Here is a 13112-nt window from a genome sequence, read left to right on the forward strand (position 1 = left end):
GAAAAAGATGAAAAATATTGCCAGCAGAATAATAGTGCCATATTAGAAAACTGTACAAAGAAGAAATCACAAAGAGCATGCAAGAAAAAGAGGCCTATAAGAAAGTTCAAGAGGTTATTTCCCCACATATGTTCATGTGTTAAACAAAATATGCCATATAAATCAATTATAGATGCTAGAAGGTAGCAACTAGCATGTCAGTATGTCTTCTAAACTTGGTCATAAAAATACAGCTTTCTTGCGATCTCCAAAACGCATTAGGAATGCCATCCAACAACTTGCATAGCACACATAATATCAAGGAGGTAAAATAGATGCAATCTGGGCTTAGCTCACAATGTTGGGAAGGGCGAGAAAAATTCTAAGTTTGAGCACCAAGATTATGGATCATAATCATGGCACTCTCTTGTATACAAAAATAAATAGTAAGGTGCCCATACGCTATGTAGAAGTTAATATCTAAGAGAGCACATATGTACTTAGCATGAAAGAGATGCAATTAGCACAGGATACATTATGTTTGACAAAATAAAAGGATGGTTATCACTATCTTAGAGGCCAAGAAAGACAAACTAACAACCGATAACTCTGTTTGCAAACTGGATCATCCTCCACGCATATGAGCACCAAGCTCACCAAATTGATCATCAGCTTCCACTGTATCCTCTGACAAGCGAACAGCATCCAGCTTTTGTTTTAGGACTTCGATGGCATTGAGCACCAACTGAGAAGCTTTAATTGCACCAGTTGATTCAACTGTGAATATGAAACTGTCTTCCTTTGCATGTATATCAACAAGCCCTGGCTTCCCCATAGCTTCTGCTTTCTTGATCACTTCATCATCATATGTGTATGCTTCAGGATCAACCACTACAACCTAGAAAATAATTGCCAAAAAATAAGCACATAAATTCAAAGGACAGATAGTAGCAGCCTAACAGGGGAAAAAACAAAACCAGAAATGCCATAAACATAAGATCTGAAAATAACATATCCTAGACATCTAGCCTACAAGATTTTAAATTCATTCATGACAATAGTGCTGAGCATATTTTACAAAAATGGACCATGTTCACCAATCCACCAATGCACAACACCAACAATTCAATTGTCATTCAAGAAATGAAATCAACAAGTTCATGGCATCAATCAAATATATACAATTGATAAACGAAAGAATTGAAATAACTGCCAAGAATGGATAGCAATTCAATTACTTGCTAGTCCATTTTTTCTTTTTTTTTTTTTTTTTGAATCTGTTGCAAGTTGGCCCCCATGCTCTAGGGATAATTTACTCACTTGGTTCACAGCAGGCTATGTGAGTTCAACACAGTATATCCATCTGTCAGGAATCCCAGAGACTCAAAATTCAAACCTAAGCTGAAATCACAGAAACATAAAGACATGTTGGGTGCAAAATGTTCCAGACACATGTTAACCTTTCACCTAGCAATAAGAAACATTCACACTATATTTATGTAACATAGGATAAGCTAGTTTGCGACAATCACCTCACCAAAACCCTGTAAATGTAAACACCTTCCATCATAAGCAGTTAAATATCAACTTATGAACTGATAATGAATAGCATCATGTCATGTATAAAAATCTAGACTAAGCTTATGTAGGAAAACACAATAAGAAGATGATAATTTCTTAGTGAGGATTGGAAATCATAACTGCACTAGTGGTAAATGAGCCCCTAATTGGTCTGATCATTGCTATCCTTCCCACACGGCAACTCTGTGCATTTGCACACGATTTTCTCACTTACATTTCACAGCATGCTATAGGCTCAACAGTCAATACATCTAATCCTACAGCAGTTCTGTCAAGAATAATACAGATGCCAAGCTAATGTTGGATGAAAGTCTGATAATTCAAGGAATCAATTGCATAACAGAATAAGAAAAATGAAAAGGATAAGAGGGAGAAATAGGGATAAAGAAGGTAGGGAAAGAGGTGAAAAGGAGATGGAAAACCAGAAGGAAACTTCCAAGAGGGAGAGCCAAAGGATTCTCTTATGTTGTGACCCAAAGCCAACCAGAATACAGGAAATAAAAGATAGCAAAAGATGGCAAAAAAATATTTGCTTAATGGTACTCTACATAGCAGCGTTTCTAATACCAGAAAATCCCAGCCTTTTCAAATATGAAAAGCCTGAGTAGGAACTAAAAAAAAAAAATCTACAATATATAAAATTCATAACAGGAACTAAAAACTACCACTGGCAGTTAGCTTTAGACTAAAAATGCCACTTGATTGATAGAATCCAATTAAATTAGTCTTGTTTTCCCAAAATGGATACCTCCTCTCTCTCTCTCTCTCTCTCTCTACCAAATTAGATTACCAAGGATTGATCAACCATTCACATTGATGACTATATCAATGCATCAATGCCTACACTTCTACTGACATCAAAAAATACAAAAGGAGACATATAATAAGCAAATTAAGTACAAAAAATGGATGCTTCCTCTCTCTCTACCAAATTAGATTACCAAGGATTGATCAACCATTCACAATGATGACTATATCAATGTATCAAGGCCTAGGCTTCCAATAATATCAAGAAATACAAAGGAGATGTAATAAGCAAATTAAATACAAAAATAATTCTGGTTCAATTTCAAGGATAGAAACATCTTCAAAAAGATGGCAGACTAGTGCAAAGAAGACCAGCCAAAGTCTTAAGTAATAAATAAAAAGCTTTAACTGACAGCAATATTTTATTTCCCTCAACAGAAACTCACGGACCTACAAATCCTTCTAGCACATCTATACATGTTTTCTTCCACAATACTCCTCGACCCTCAAGTATGCTCTCAATTGAGTCTCCTAATATGGAAGGAAGTGGGATACATACACACAATGGTAACAATTTGGAAAAATAGATTTTAAGGTGGCAAACATCCACACAATCTACATTTTCATTTTATATATCTGAAGGACATAAGAGCTTATAAAATTAATGGTGAACAAGAATTACCCTGAGTTCCCCAGGGTTTGCTACTATTTGCTAGTTCATCCCTGTATTTTCTATTTTGACATTTACATTAATAAGTCATGAGTTTTAATTCCATCTAAATTTTAAACTTTTTTCCGTTAATCAATTTTAAGGTCACAGGAGAGAGAATTTTTTTTAATGACAATTATACAATCATCTTCATGCTCCTCCTCTCTCTCTCTCTCTCTCTCTCTCTCTCTCTCTCTCTCTCTCTCTCTCTTTCCCCATGACTTGAACACACTGTCGCATTTTACCAATGAATAGTATTTCACCCTGCTTGGTTTTCCTCATTGAAGCATTCCAATTAAAGGGTAAGCATACAAACACATAAATCCACTTAAAAAGCTAACATCAAGTTATGGGCAGAGGGAGAAAGTAAACAGTAGATAACAAACAACAGAAACACCAGTGTTTAGACAAAGAAGCAGACCAAGCTAGAGAGAGGGAGAAAAACTTTTGACAAAATTATTTATGTTTAATTGAATCAGAAAATAATATTAATAAAAATGGAAGCTTTTATTTATCTATGATAAGTAATCTGTAATCCCAGTATCCAAACCAGCACATCAAGGCATGAACCAAAATAAAAACTCTCTCCACCCCACCATATACACGTGCATCTATCTTCCTTAGATCCAATCTTACACAAAACCCACCAAAATCTACAAAACCTATCAGGCCCAAAAAAATAAGATACAGATTACAGAAACCATGGAATTTCGTCTATAACCCCCATTTGCTCTCGCCTTCCCCCTCTTCTCATTCCACTTTCTTTAACAGCGCCATTCTTTTGAATACAACCAACAAGTCTAGCAAATAATTCTCTGGTTCTAGGTAAAACCAGAAGCAGAATTCAGAGAACCAGAAAGGGTCTCTCACACAATGCTTTGTTTGGTCTCGGAGTAGGAGTGCCTGAGTTGGTTGTGATTGCTAGAGTGACTGCTCCAGGCTACTGTTGCTTCGATGAGGAAAACCAACTGGGCTAAAATGGAACAGTGTGTGCAAGTCAGAAAGAGATGCAGGGAAGAAAGAGGTATGAAGATGAGGGTATAATTATCATTCAAAATTTTTCTCTTCCCTATGACCAACTTAAAATTGATTGATTAATGGCAAAATGCTTGAAAGTTAGACAGAAGGACTATTTAACAAACGGAATTAAAACTTAAAGACTTTTTAATATAAGTGTTAAAATATAGGGATGAACTAGCAAATAGTGGCAAACCCTAAGGACCTTGGGTAATTCACCCTAAAATTAAAGGGTCATACATCATAAAAATTGCATAAACAGAAACGATATGGTCATCGTCCCACTAAGGCTTCAACAATAACATTTAAAAGGTCAAAAATGCCATCTAAGAATGCTTATCCACACAAGTAAATAATTGGTTTCCACCTTCCCCTTCCTTTTTATCTCAGCAAGAACATAAAAGATTATCATGGCACCAATTCTATTGAGGCATACAAAGGCCCACTCACAAGGGCAAAGACAAGAGATTTACATAGGCTAATTCAAGAGTATATTGGCAAAGAGTATGAAGATGGCAAGCTTGGTCTTCTCAAAGGGTTCAAATGGCTCATATTAGTACAAGTGACTATTTGTTCTCACCACTCAGGTCAGGAGAGATCTTGCCCACCGACCGGCTGTCCCCTCTAATCCAGTCGCCGGAATCCAAGCACGTGAGGCTCACGCGCCCAACTCAGGTTCTCGCCATTTCTTCACTCGCCGGCGCATGGAGGAGCGTCCGCAGGCCGTTTCAACTCCGATTAACATCGCCGGCGTCGCCTCAACTCCCTCATTCCACCACTGTGTGCTGTTGCCTAATCCAGTAGGCCATTAAAGGACTTCTGAGGTTTGGCTCTCAGATCCTATTTCAATATTTGCTTGATTTATGATTTTGGGTTATTTTGCGGCTGTAAGAACTTTGGATTAACGTTTCGGTTAGTTTTCTTTGTCTCAACAAATGGCAGACAATAAGAATGTTATTTCTGATGTGATTCCGGTGATGACTAAGATCACGGAACACAAACTTAATGGTTTGAATTACAGGTGGAGTAAGGCATTTAGGGTATATTTGTGTAGCACTGATAAGGATGATCACCTCACTAAAGACCCACTTACTGATGATACACGACAAACTTGGCTAAGGGAGGATGCTTGGTTGTTTTTGCAGCTTCGGAACTCGATTCACAATGAGGTAATTAGTTTAATTAATCACTGTGATTTTGTTAAGGAATTAATGGATTACTTAGATTTTTACGTAATGCAGGAAAGGGAATATCTCCCTTATTTATGATGTTTGTAAGGATTCTCCGTCTTTGAGAAAGAGGATAAATCTCTCACGGCTTATTTTATGAATTTTAAACGGGTATAGGAGGAACTTAATGTATTGTTGCCTTTTAGTTCTGATGTGAAAGTTAGAGCCCATGAGAGCAAGCTGGTTGTTATGAGTTTTTGTAGGCCTTCCTTGAGTATGAGGCGCTAAATCTCGGTCGCTCAAGTTACGAGATTTCCTCTTTACATGAAATGTTCACAAGGGTCCTTAAATGCGAAGTACTCAACCTTCACTGACTGCGGTAGTGCTCTTATTAGCGTAATCCAAATGGACAAGGGTAATAGAAGAGGAAGTAGAAGAGGAATTACGGACAACGAGGTAATTGGCGTAATGGGAGGCTAATTCTAATCGGAAGTCAAGAGAGTCATTAGTTATTATTGCCATGAGCACGGCCATATAAAATATAATTATCCGCAACCGGAGGAAAAATCGGCGATCACGGATAGCAAATATGGCGTGAGGATTCTCTGATATCTTCCTGCGAGAAAGCGTGTTGGCATCTGCGGAGGATTTTGCATAGTTTTTCGATGCTCGGGCTTTAAAGCCTACGGTTCCCAATCGCTGCGATCAACGAGTCGGAGTAAATCCACTACATGTCTTGTGTCTTCCTCATCCAAATAGGTTATTGATTCTGGTGCGACAGATCACATGTCAGGCAATTCTAATCTTATATCTGCTTTTCAGTCTAATCTCACTTCCTCTACCGTTACTTTAGCTGATGGTTCTATTTCTTGTGTCATGGATTCTGGAACTGCAAATCCGACTTCGTCAATTTCTTTGTCATCTGTTTTGTGTCTACCAAAATTCTCTTTTAATATACTTTCTGTTAGTAAATTTACTCTTACCTTAAATTGTTCTGTTTCCTTTTTTCCTGACCAGTGTTTGTTTTAGGATCTTACGTGAAAGCAGTTATTGGTAGAGGGCGTGAGTCGAGATGGTCTCTACATTACGAAAAATCATGTACGCGGTCGCTTGTTTGCTCCAGTACCTTAATACCTCTTGAAACTCATTGTAGTTTAGGTCATCCTTCTTTGTCTACCATGAAGAAGCTGTGTCCTCAGTTTCAGTTTTTATTAGTACTAGAATATGAGTCGTGTCAGTTTGCAAAACATCATCGTTTGTCTTCTGTGTCTAGGGTCAATAAACAGGTTTCATCCACTTTTGAGTTAGTTCATTCTGATGTTTGGGGTCCTTGTTCTGTTACTTCTAAAATTGAATTTCGTTATTTTGTTACTTTTGTTGATGATTACTCTCGTGTTACCTGGTTATATTTAATGAAGAATCGTTCTGAGTTATTCTCTATCTTTTGTGCCTTTTGTAATGAAATCAAAACTCAATTTAATATTTCTGTGCGCATATTGAGAAGTGACAATGCCAAAGAATATTTTTCAGCATAATTTCAGTCTTATATAACACAAAATGACATTCTTCATCAGTCTTCCTGTGTTGATACCCCATCCCAAAATGGCGTGGCGGAAAGGAAAAATCGACATCTTCTTGAAGTAACTCGTGCTCTTCTTTTTCATATGAAAGTTCCTAAACACTTTTGGGGGGATGTAGTTTCTACGACATGTTTTTTTATCAATCGTATGCCGTCTTCTGTCCTTAATGGGGATATTCCTTATATTGCTTTGTTTCCTACAAAATCTTTGTTCTCTATTGAACCTCGTATTTTTTTGTTGTACCTATTTTGTGCGTGATGTTCGTCCACAAGTTACTAAATTGGATCCGAAGTCTCTCAAATGGACATCCTTAGGTACTCCCGGCTCCAAAAAGGGTACCGCTGTTTCTCTCATACTCTTAATCGTTATCTTGTTTCTGCAAATGTCACATTTTTTGAGTCCACTCCATTATTTCCTCAATCATCTGTGTATGAGAGTCAGGGAGAGGAGGATGATCTCTTACTATATATTGTCCAATCAATATCTAGTCCTCTCCTGACCTACTCATACGTCTCTAGACTTACTTGACCTCCCGTTGTTCATGTTTATTCCAGGAGATTGGAGATTCCTAACTCACATCCTCCACCAGTACTTCGTTGGGAGATCCTGTACCTCATACTGATCATAATTCTGACTTAGACTTACCCATTGCTCTAAGTAAAGGTAAGCGTTCATGCACTTACCCTATCTCTTCTTTTGTTTCTTATAATCAATTATCTTCTTGTTCTCGGTGTTTTATTACTTCTTTAGACTCTGTTCCTATCCCTAATCTTTGTTGGTGAGGCCTTTGTCTCATCTGGCCCAGTGTGTTCTTTGTGAAAGAGAAAATTGAGGCTTTAAATGCTAATGGTACATAGGGCTATTACCTTCGCCTTTGGTGAAAGCTATTGATTGCAAATGGGTATTTCTGATGAGTAAATCTGATGGTTACGTGGCTAGGTTAAAAACAAGCCTTGTGGCAAAAGGATATGCTCGGACATATGGGGTTAATTACTCGACACTTTTTCTCTGTAGCTAAACTTATACATTAGCTTGTTTATCTCTTTGTGACTACATATGATTGGCCCCTGTACTAATTGGATATCAAGAATGCTTTACTTCATAGTGATCTTCAGGAGGAGGTGTATATGGAGCAACCACCTGGGTTTGTTGCTCAAGGAGAGTTGGGTAAAGTTTGTAGGCTTTGAAAGTCTCTTTATAGCTTGAAACAAAGTCCTAAGGCATGATTTGGGAGATTCAGTGAAGCGATCTGAATTTGGTATGTAAAGAGTAAGTGTGATCATTCGGTATTTTATAGGCAATCGAAATTTGGTCTAATTCTTACAGCGATCTATGTGGATGACATTGTTATCAGGAGTGACTCTGCAGGTATTTCATCTCTTAAAACCTTCCTCCAAACCCAGCTTCAAACCAAATACTTTGGATTGTTAAAATATTTGTTAGGTATTGAAGTTATGAGAAGTACGAAGGGTATTTTCTTTTCTCAAAGAAAATATGATCTCGATCTATTAGTGAGGCAGGAAAAGTAAGTGTTAAGCCTTGTAGTGCACCAATGACTCAAAATTTACAACTGTTAGCAGAGGATAGTGAGTTGTTTGAAGATCCAGAAATATACAGGAGATTGGTAGGAAACCTAACAATCACTCGTCCTGACATTGCTTATGCCGTTAGTGTGGTAAGTCAGATTATGTCTTCCCCAACTGTTGTTCATTGGGAAGCCTTGGGACAAATCTTGTGTTATCTGAAGGGCGCTCCACAAAGAAGTTTGTTATATGATAATCATGAGCATTTGAATATTGAATGTTTTTCAGATGCCGACTGGGCTGGATCTAAGGTTGACAGGAGGTCAACTATTGGATATTGCGTTTTTATTGGATGAAATTTAGTGTCTCGGAGAAGTAAGAAGCATAGTATAGTTTCTCGATCTAGTGCTGAATCGGAATACAGAGCCATGGCACAATCAGTATGTGAGGTAATGTGGATACTTCAATTACTAGATAAGATAGGTTTTAAGACCTCCCTGCCTGCGAAATTGTGGTGTGATAGTCAAGCTGCTCTCCATATTGCTTCTAATTCGGTGTTTCATGAGCGGACCAAACATATTGAGATTGATTGCCACTTTGTTCATGAAAAGATTCAACAATAGATCATCTCAACAGGACACATCAAAACTGAAGAGCAGTTAAGAGATATTTTCACTAAAGCTCTGAATGGAGCTAGGATTGATTACATTTGAAACAAGTTGGGCATGATTAACATCTATGCTCCAACTTCAGGGGAAGTGTTATGGAAAGTGAATCACTATATTATTTCTTTGTATATTCTGTATTCTGTATTCCTATTTAGGATTTCTTATTTAGGATTTCTTCCTAATTAGTAGAACACAATTATAGGAATCAATTGTATATATATACCCATGTACAGATTAATTGAAATTAAGGAGAATCATCTCTTTCTACAAGCGGACAGAACATCTCACCCATAGCCATGAGATTCCCACCATTAGCCATGATTTAAAGCCAAAACATGTTCATTTGCAAAGGGAACAGAACATCTCATGCCTAGCCATGAGATTCTCACTTCCAGCCATGAGTTAAGGCACATGACTAGCCATGGGATTGCCATGAGGCACATGACCAACTATGAGACACACCAAGGGACTAAGTGAGGGGCATGGGAGGGTGTGAGATTGCCATGAAGTGCATGGTCAGCCATGAGATACTCCAAAGACTTGTGAGGCGCATGAGAGGGTGTGGGATTAGCCTTGGGTGCACACCTAGCCATGAGATGATGCTAGGCGCACCATAGGCCATGGAAGGCTCACCAGAGGCCACAAGATTTGCTGTTTGGCTCGTTTTAGTACTATTTTGTAATGTGACTCTTTATACTCTTTTAGTGAGATTTAACTAAGTTTTAGAGAGTACATATAAATAGCCTTCCTAATTGTGCTAGAAAGATAACTTTGAATGATATTTTGATAATATTAACTTTGAGAAAGAGTTTTTCTCCTCTTTGGTTCTTTGATGAACTTGAATTTCTTGACAACTATTGAATTGCTTGCAAGAGTTTACACTTGATAGTCTTAGTTCTATATCAAAAGTTGATATTGGGTAAAGAATCCTTTAATCTGCATCTTGATTTTACTTGGTTAAGTAATCTTTTGTGTTTTAAATCTATTATGAAGCAATCTTGGGATAATTCTAAATTGATTGTGGGTTTCAAGGCAAAGTCCTTTGGAGTTTGCATCATTCCCTTCCTTTTTATCTCAGCAAGAGCAGAAAAGATTATCTAGTTATTAAGGTGAAAACACCCTCTAAATAAGCTCCGATTAAAAAAAACAAAATTGTGAACTAAGAACTAAATACAGATTATATACAACAAATACAAGCCCACAATGAAACATTTGCAGAGAATGTGTAAATAGACTAAATTAAACAGACATCAAATTGAACAAAACTAACCTGTTGGGTAACGGGATCAATATCAAACACTTTGGTAGGACTACTTTCAACCCAACTTTGTTTTTCCTCAAGTGTCAAAGTTTCCATCAAATCCTCATTGATATGAATATCTGGTTCATACATGAAAGTTACGGTTGCCGCAGGAGACCATTTTGCATGATCCTTGCCAATCCCTTTTCTGGCGATGGCTCTCAGTCTCAGTTCTTGCCCACGGCGAAGCTTCACAATGATGATTCCCCTATGCACAAGAAACCCAAATAAACAAATTTCAAAAATATAGAAACAATAACGAAAAAAAAAAAGACAAAAAGTAAAGAATTTTCAAATTACTTCTGCTCGGATGAATCATAGCCTGCGGGATCGGAGAAATCGACAGGAACCACCGTGTGATCAGAGCTGTACAAGTCCTTGCTCGTAACGTCTAGGGTCTGGTCGCTGATACATTTAGCACGCAGGTGAAACTCGACAGAGCAATACTCGCACTGGCCGTCGCCATCGCAGGCGTCACAGTCGCGGGAGAAGCGCATGCTCATGGCACGTTCGCTGGTGAGAGGAATAAGGCCGAGGCGGTGAGCGATGAACTCGTCGTTGAGAACAGATGAGTTAACCTCGATTTCGACAAGGTCGATGGCAATGGTGGGAACCTCGGCGATCATGACGCGCCGAAGTGCGTTGGCAATGGAGGCGTCGGTGTCACGGAGCTCGAATTTGACATAGTCGCCTTTGAGCTCTCGGATTTTCACCTTGGGGAAGCGCTGGTATGATACTCCTTCCATTTCTCTCCGTGGGAGTGAAGGGTATGTCAGGGTTTTGTAATTTGTGCCTCTAAACTAAACCCCAAAGCTCGGGAGGGTTTTGGGCCGCGATGAAAACGTGGTCGTTTCAGTTAAGTTTCTAACTCTAAAAATAGGATTGTGATTTGAGCATGTATATATAAAAAAAAAATCTAAATTTTAAGATTTTTAATAATTTTATTCAATTTTTTTAACAAAAATTTTTGAATTTTGAACTTTTTAATAATTGCCCGTGCCCTTCATTCCAATGTTAAAGATAATGGACTTTACCACCCAAAATATCCAACAAAATTTTCTAAACTTTACCGTGTTTAATAATTATATTTTAAAATTTTTTTTTTATAAATATATTATAAACTTTGAATTTCACTATAATTAAACCCATTGTATCCCTTTCATTACTAATATATATGTCAATTAACATTTTTAATTCTCAAATTGATACTAATTAAACTTTATTTACAATAAAAAAAAAGAAAATTTATTTATAGCAAAATTAAATATAACACCTAAATAAAATTTTGAAATGGATTCAAGCATTCTTTCTAATTCAAAAGATTTAACTAATTAAAAAAAAAAGGTAGCACGTCAAACTATTCAAAGATATATTAAGTTAACTTAAAGAAAAATGTTTTTATTTTTTTAATAAAAATAAAAATAAGAAAAAAAATAAAAAAAGGAAAGGAAAAAAGTGAATAGGGGTAAAAGGGTCCTTTAGTGTTCTTAACAACTGTACGAGGCAGCCCTGATTTACCATATAGTAATAATTAACACTTGGATCTCTAAATTTTTAAAATTGAATTATTTCATCCCCCACTTTTGCTTACATTAAAATTAAAGTTCCTCTATTAATTTTGCCATTAATGTTAAGTGGAAAGGACAAAAATGTCCAAATAACTTCAACTTTTCCTTTTTTTTTTTTTTTTTGTTCCTTGTAACTTTTTCCATTTCTCGGTAAAGCCTATTCTGCGGGAAGAAAAAAAAGAAAAATGATAGAAAAGAAAAAAAAAAAGGACAATTCAATTGTTTTGTTGGAAGAAAGAAGGAAGAAAAAAAATAAAATTAAATGTCCAAATATTCACTTGTTTTGTAAGATGGAATAGGGAGAAAATGAGCGAATTGTAAGAATTTGTATTGGAAAAGGCATTTTAAGCTATTTTGTTTTCTTTTAAATTGGGTCAAAAAGAGGTAAACAATATTATTTTTTGTTCTTCCTTTATGCCTTTTTTCTCTCTCTAATATTTATTTTTTAACATAATTTTATTTATTTTATATGGGCATACTAGTAGAAATATAATCACTTCTTTTCTTTTCCTTTCCATATAGAAAAGATTTATAAATAAAATAATAATTTTCCTTTCCATTAGGATTTTACTTTTCTTATAATTTCACTCACTTTTCTTTCCTTACCTTTCATTTCTATAAAATAGGCCCTAACTTTTCATTTGTCTAAACACCACAATTCAAAAGAATCGAAGTACTTCTTCGCCTTCACTTTCCTCCACTTTAACCACCATACCCAGCTCCCTTTCTACCTCTAAAGCCTCACCTTGACTCATATATAACACAGACGCTTAGTTCCAACTCATCCCTCTTGTCCTTATCCCTCAAATAAAATTACCCCATCGCACCATTAACCCACCCTCAACACACGTAGCAGAACCATCTCTATTTCATCGCAACCCTCCCTCTACTCCCTCAACTCATGTTGCATATACACAACTCAACAGAGACCCATTTCCTTTCATCCTCCTAATTCTCCTCATGCTGTGAGTGTAACCATCGATTCATCTTCAAAAAAAAATAAAAAGTCAGTCTTGTTATAACTTGAAATCAATTTCTTGCATCTTTTTTGAGCTTTTGTGATGCCCAAGTAGTGCTTCATCAATAAACCTAAAAACCAACTATTCTCTTCTCTCTTAAGTATTTTTGGTCTTTGAAATTCTTTCATTTTGCTCTAGTAATTTCAAATCTTCAAACTCCAAAGAAAACATGAGACCCATCATTCTTAATCATTTATTTTCTATTTTTTTTATCTTTCAAAATTATCTCAAAATTCTGAAATCCAACTCTCA

The 13112-nt window shown here is 36.5% G+C and overlaps 1 protein-coding gene across 2 annotated transcripts; it reads right to left on the reverse strand.

Moving 5' to 3' along the window:
• Positions 1–356: 356 nt before the first annotated feature.
• On the reverse strand, positions 357–11091 carry LOC110635659 (DNA-directed RNA polymerases II, IV and V subunit 3). 2 transcript variants are annotated; one of them, XM_021785082.2, is made up of 3 exons: positions 10574–11085; positions 10244–10481; positions 357–877 (listed from the first exon to the last, which is right to left on the reverse strand). In XM_021785082.2, exons 1-3 carry the CDS (start codon positions 11017–11019, stop codon positions 605–607), a joined length of 957 nt encoding a protein of 318 aa, XP_021640774.2. In that variant the 5' UTR covers positions 11020–11085; the 3' UTR covers positions 357–604. The 2 variants fall into 2 exon arrangements, with proteins under 2 accessions (XP_021640774.2, XP_057998614.1); XM_058142631.1 differs by lacking the exon at positions 357–877 and adding an exon at positions 3505–3984 and having other exon boundaries at positions 10574–11091.
• Positions 11092–13112: the final 2021 nt, after the last annotated feature.

Source organism: Hevea brasiliensis, unplaced genomic scaffold (assembly GCF_030052815.1).
Source record: "Hevea brasiliensis isolate MT/VB/25A 57/8 unplaced genomic scaffold, ASM3005281v1 Scaf609, whole genome shotgun sequence".
NCBI lineage: Eukaryota > Viridiplantae > Streptophyta > Magnoliopsida > Malpighiales > Euphorbiaceae > Hevea > Hevea brasiliensis.

Bases quoted from the DNA above. Each gene is read 5' to 3' on its own strand.
- LOC110635659 (XM_021785082.2), bottom strand. From the start codon at position 11,019: ATGGAAGGAGTATCATACCAGCGCTTCCCCAAGGTGAAAATCCGAGAG. The intron at 10,482-10,573 runs GTAATTTGAAAA...TCTTGTGCATAG, and splicing joins TATGATTCATCCGAGCAGAA to GGGAATCATCATTGTGAAGC. The intron at 878-10,243 runs GTTAGTTTTGTT...ATTATTTTCTAG, and splicing joins TTGATCCCGTTACCCAACAG to GTTGTAGTGGTTGATCCTGA.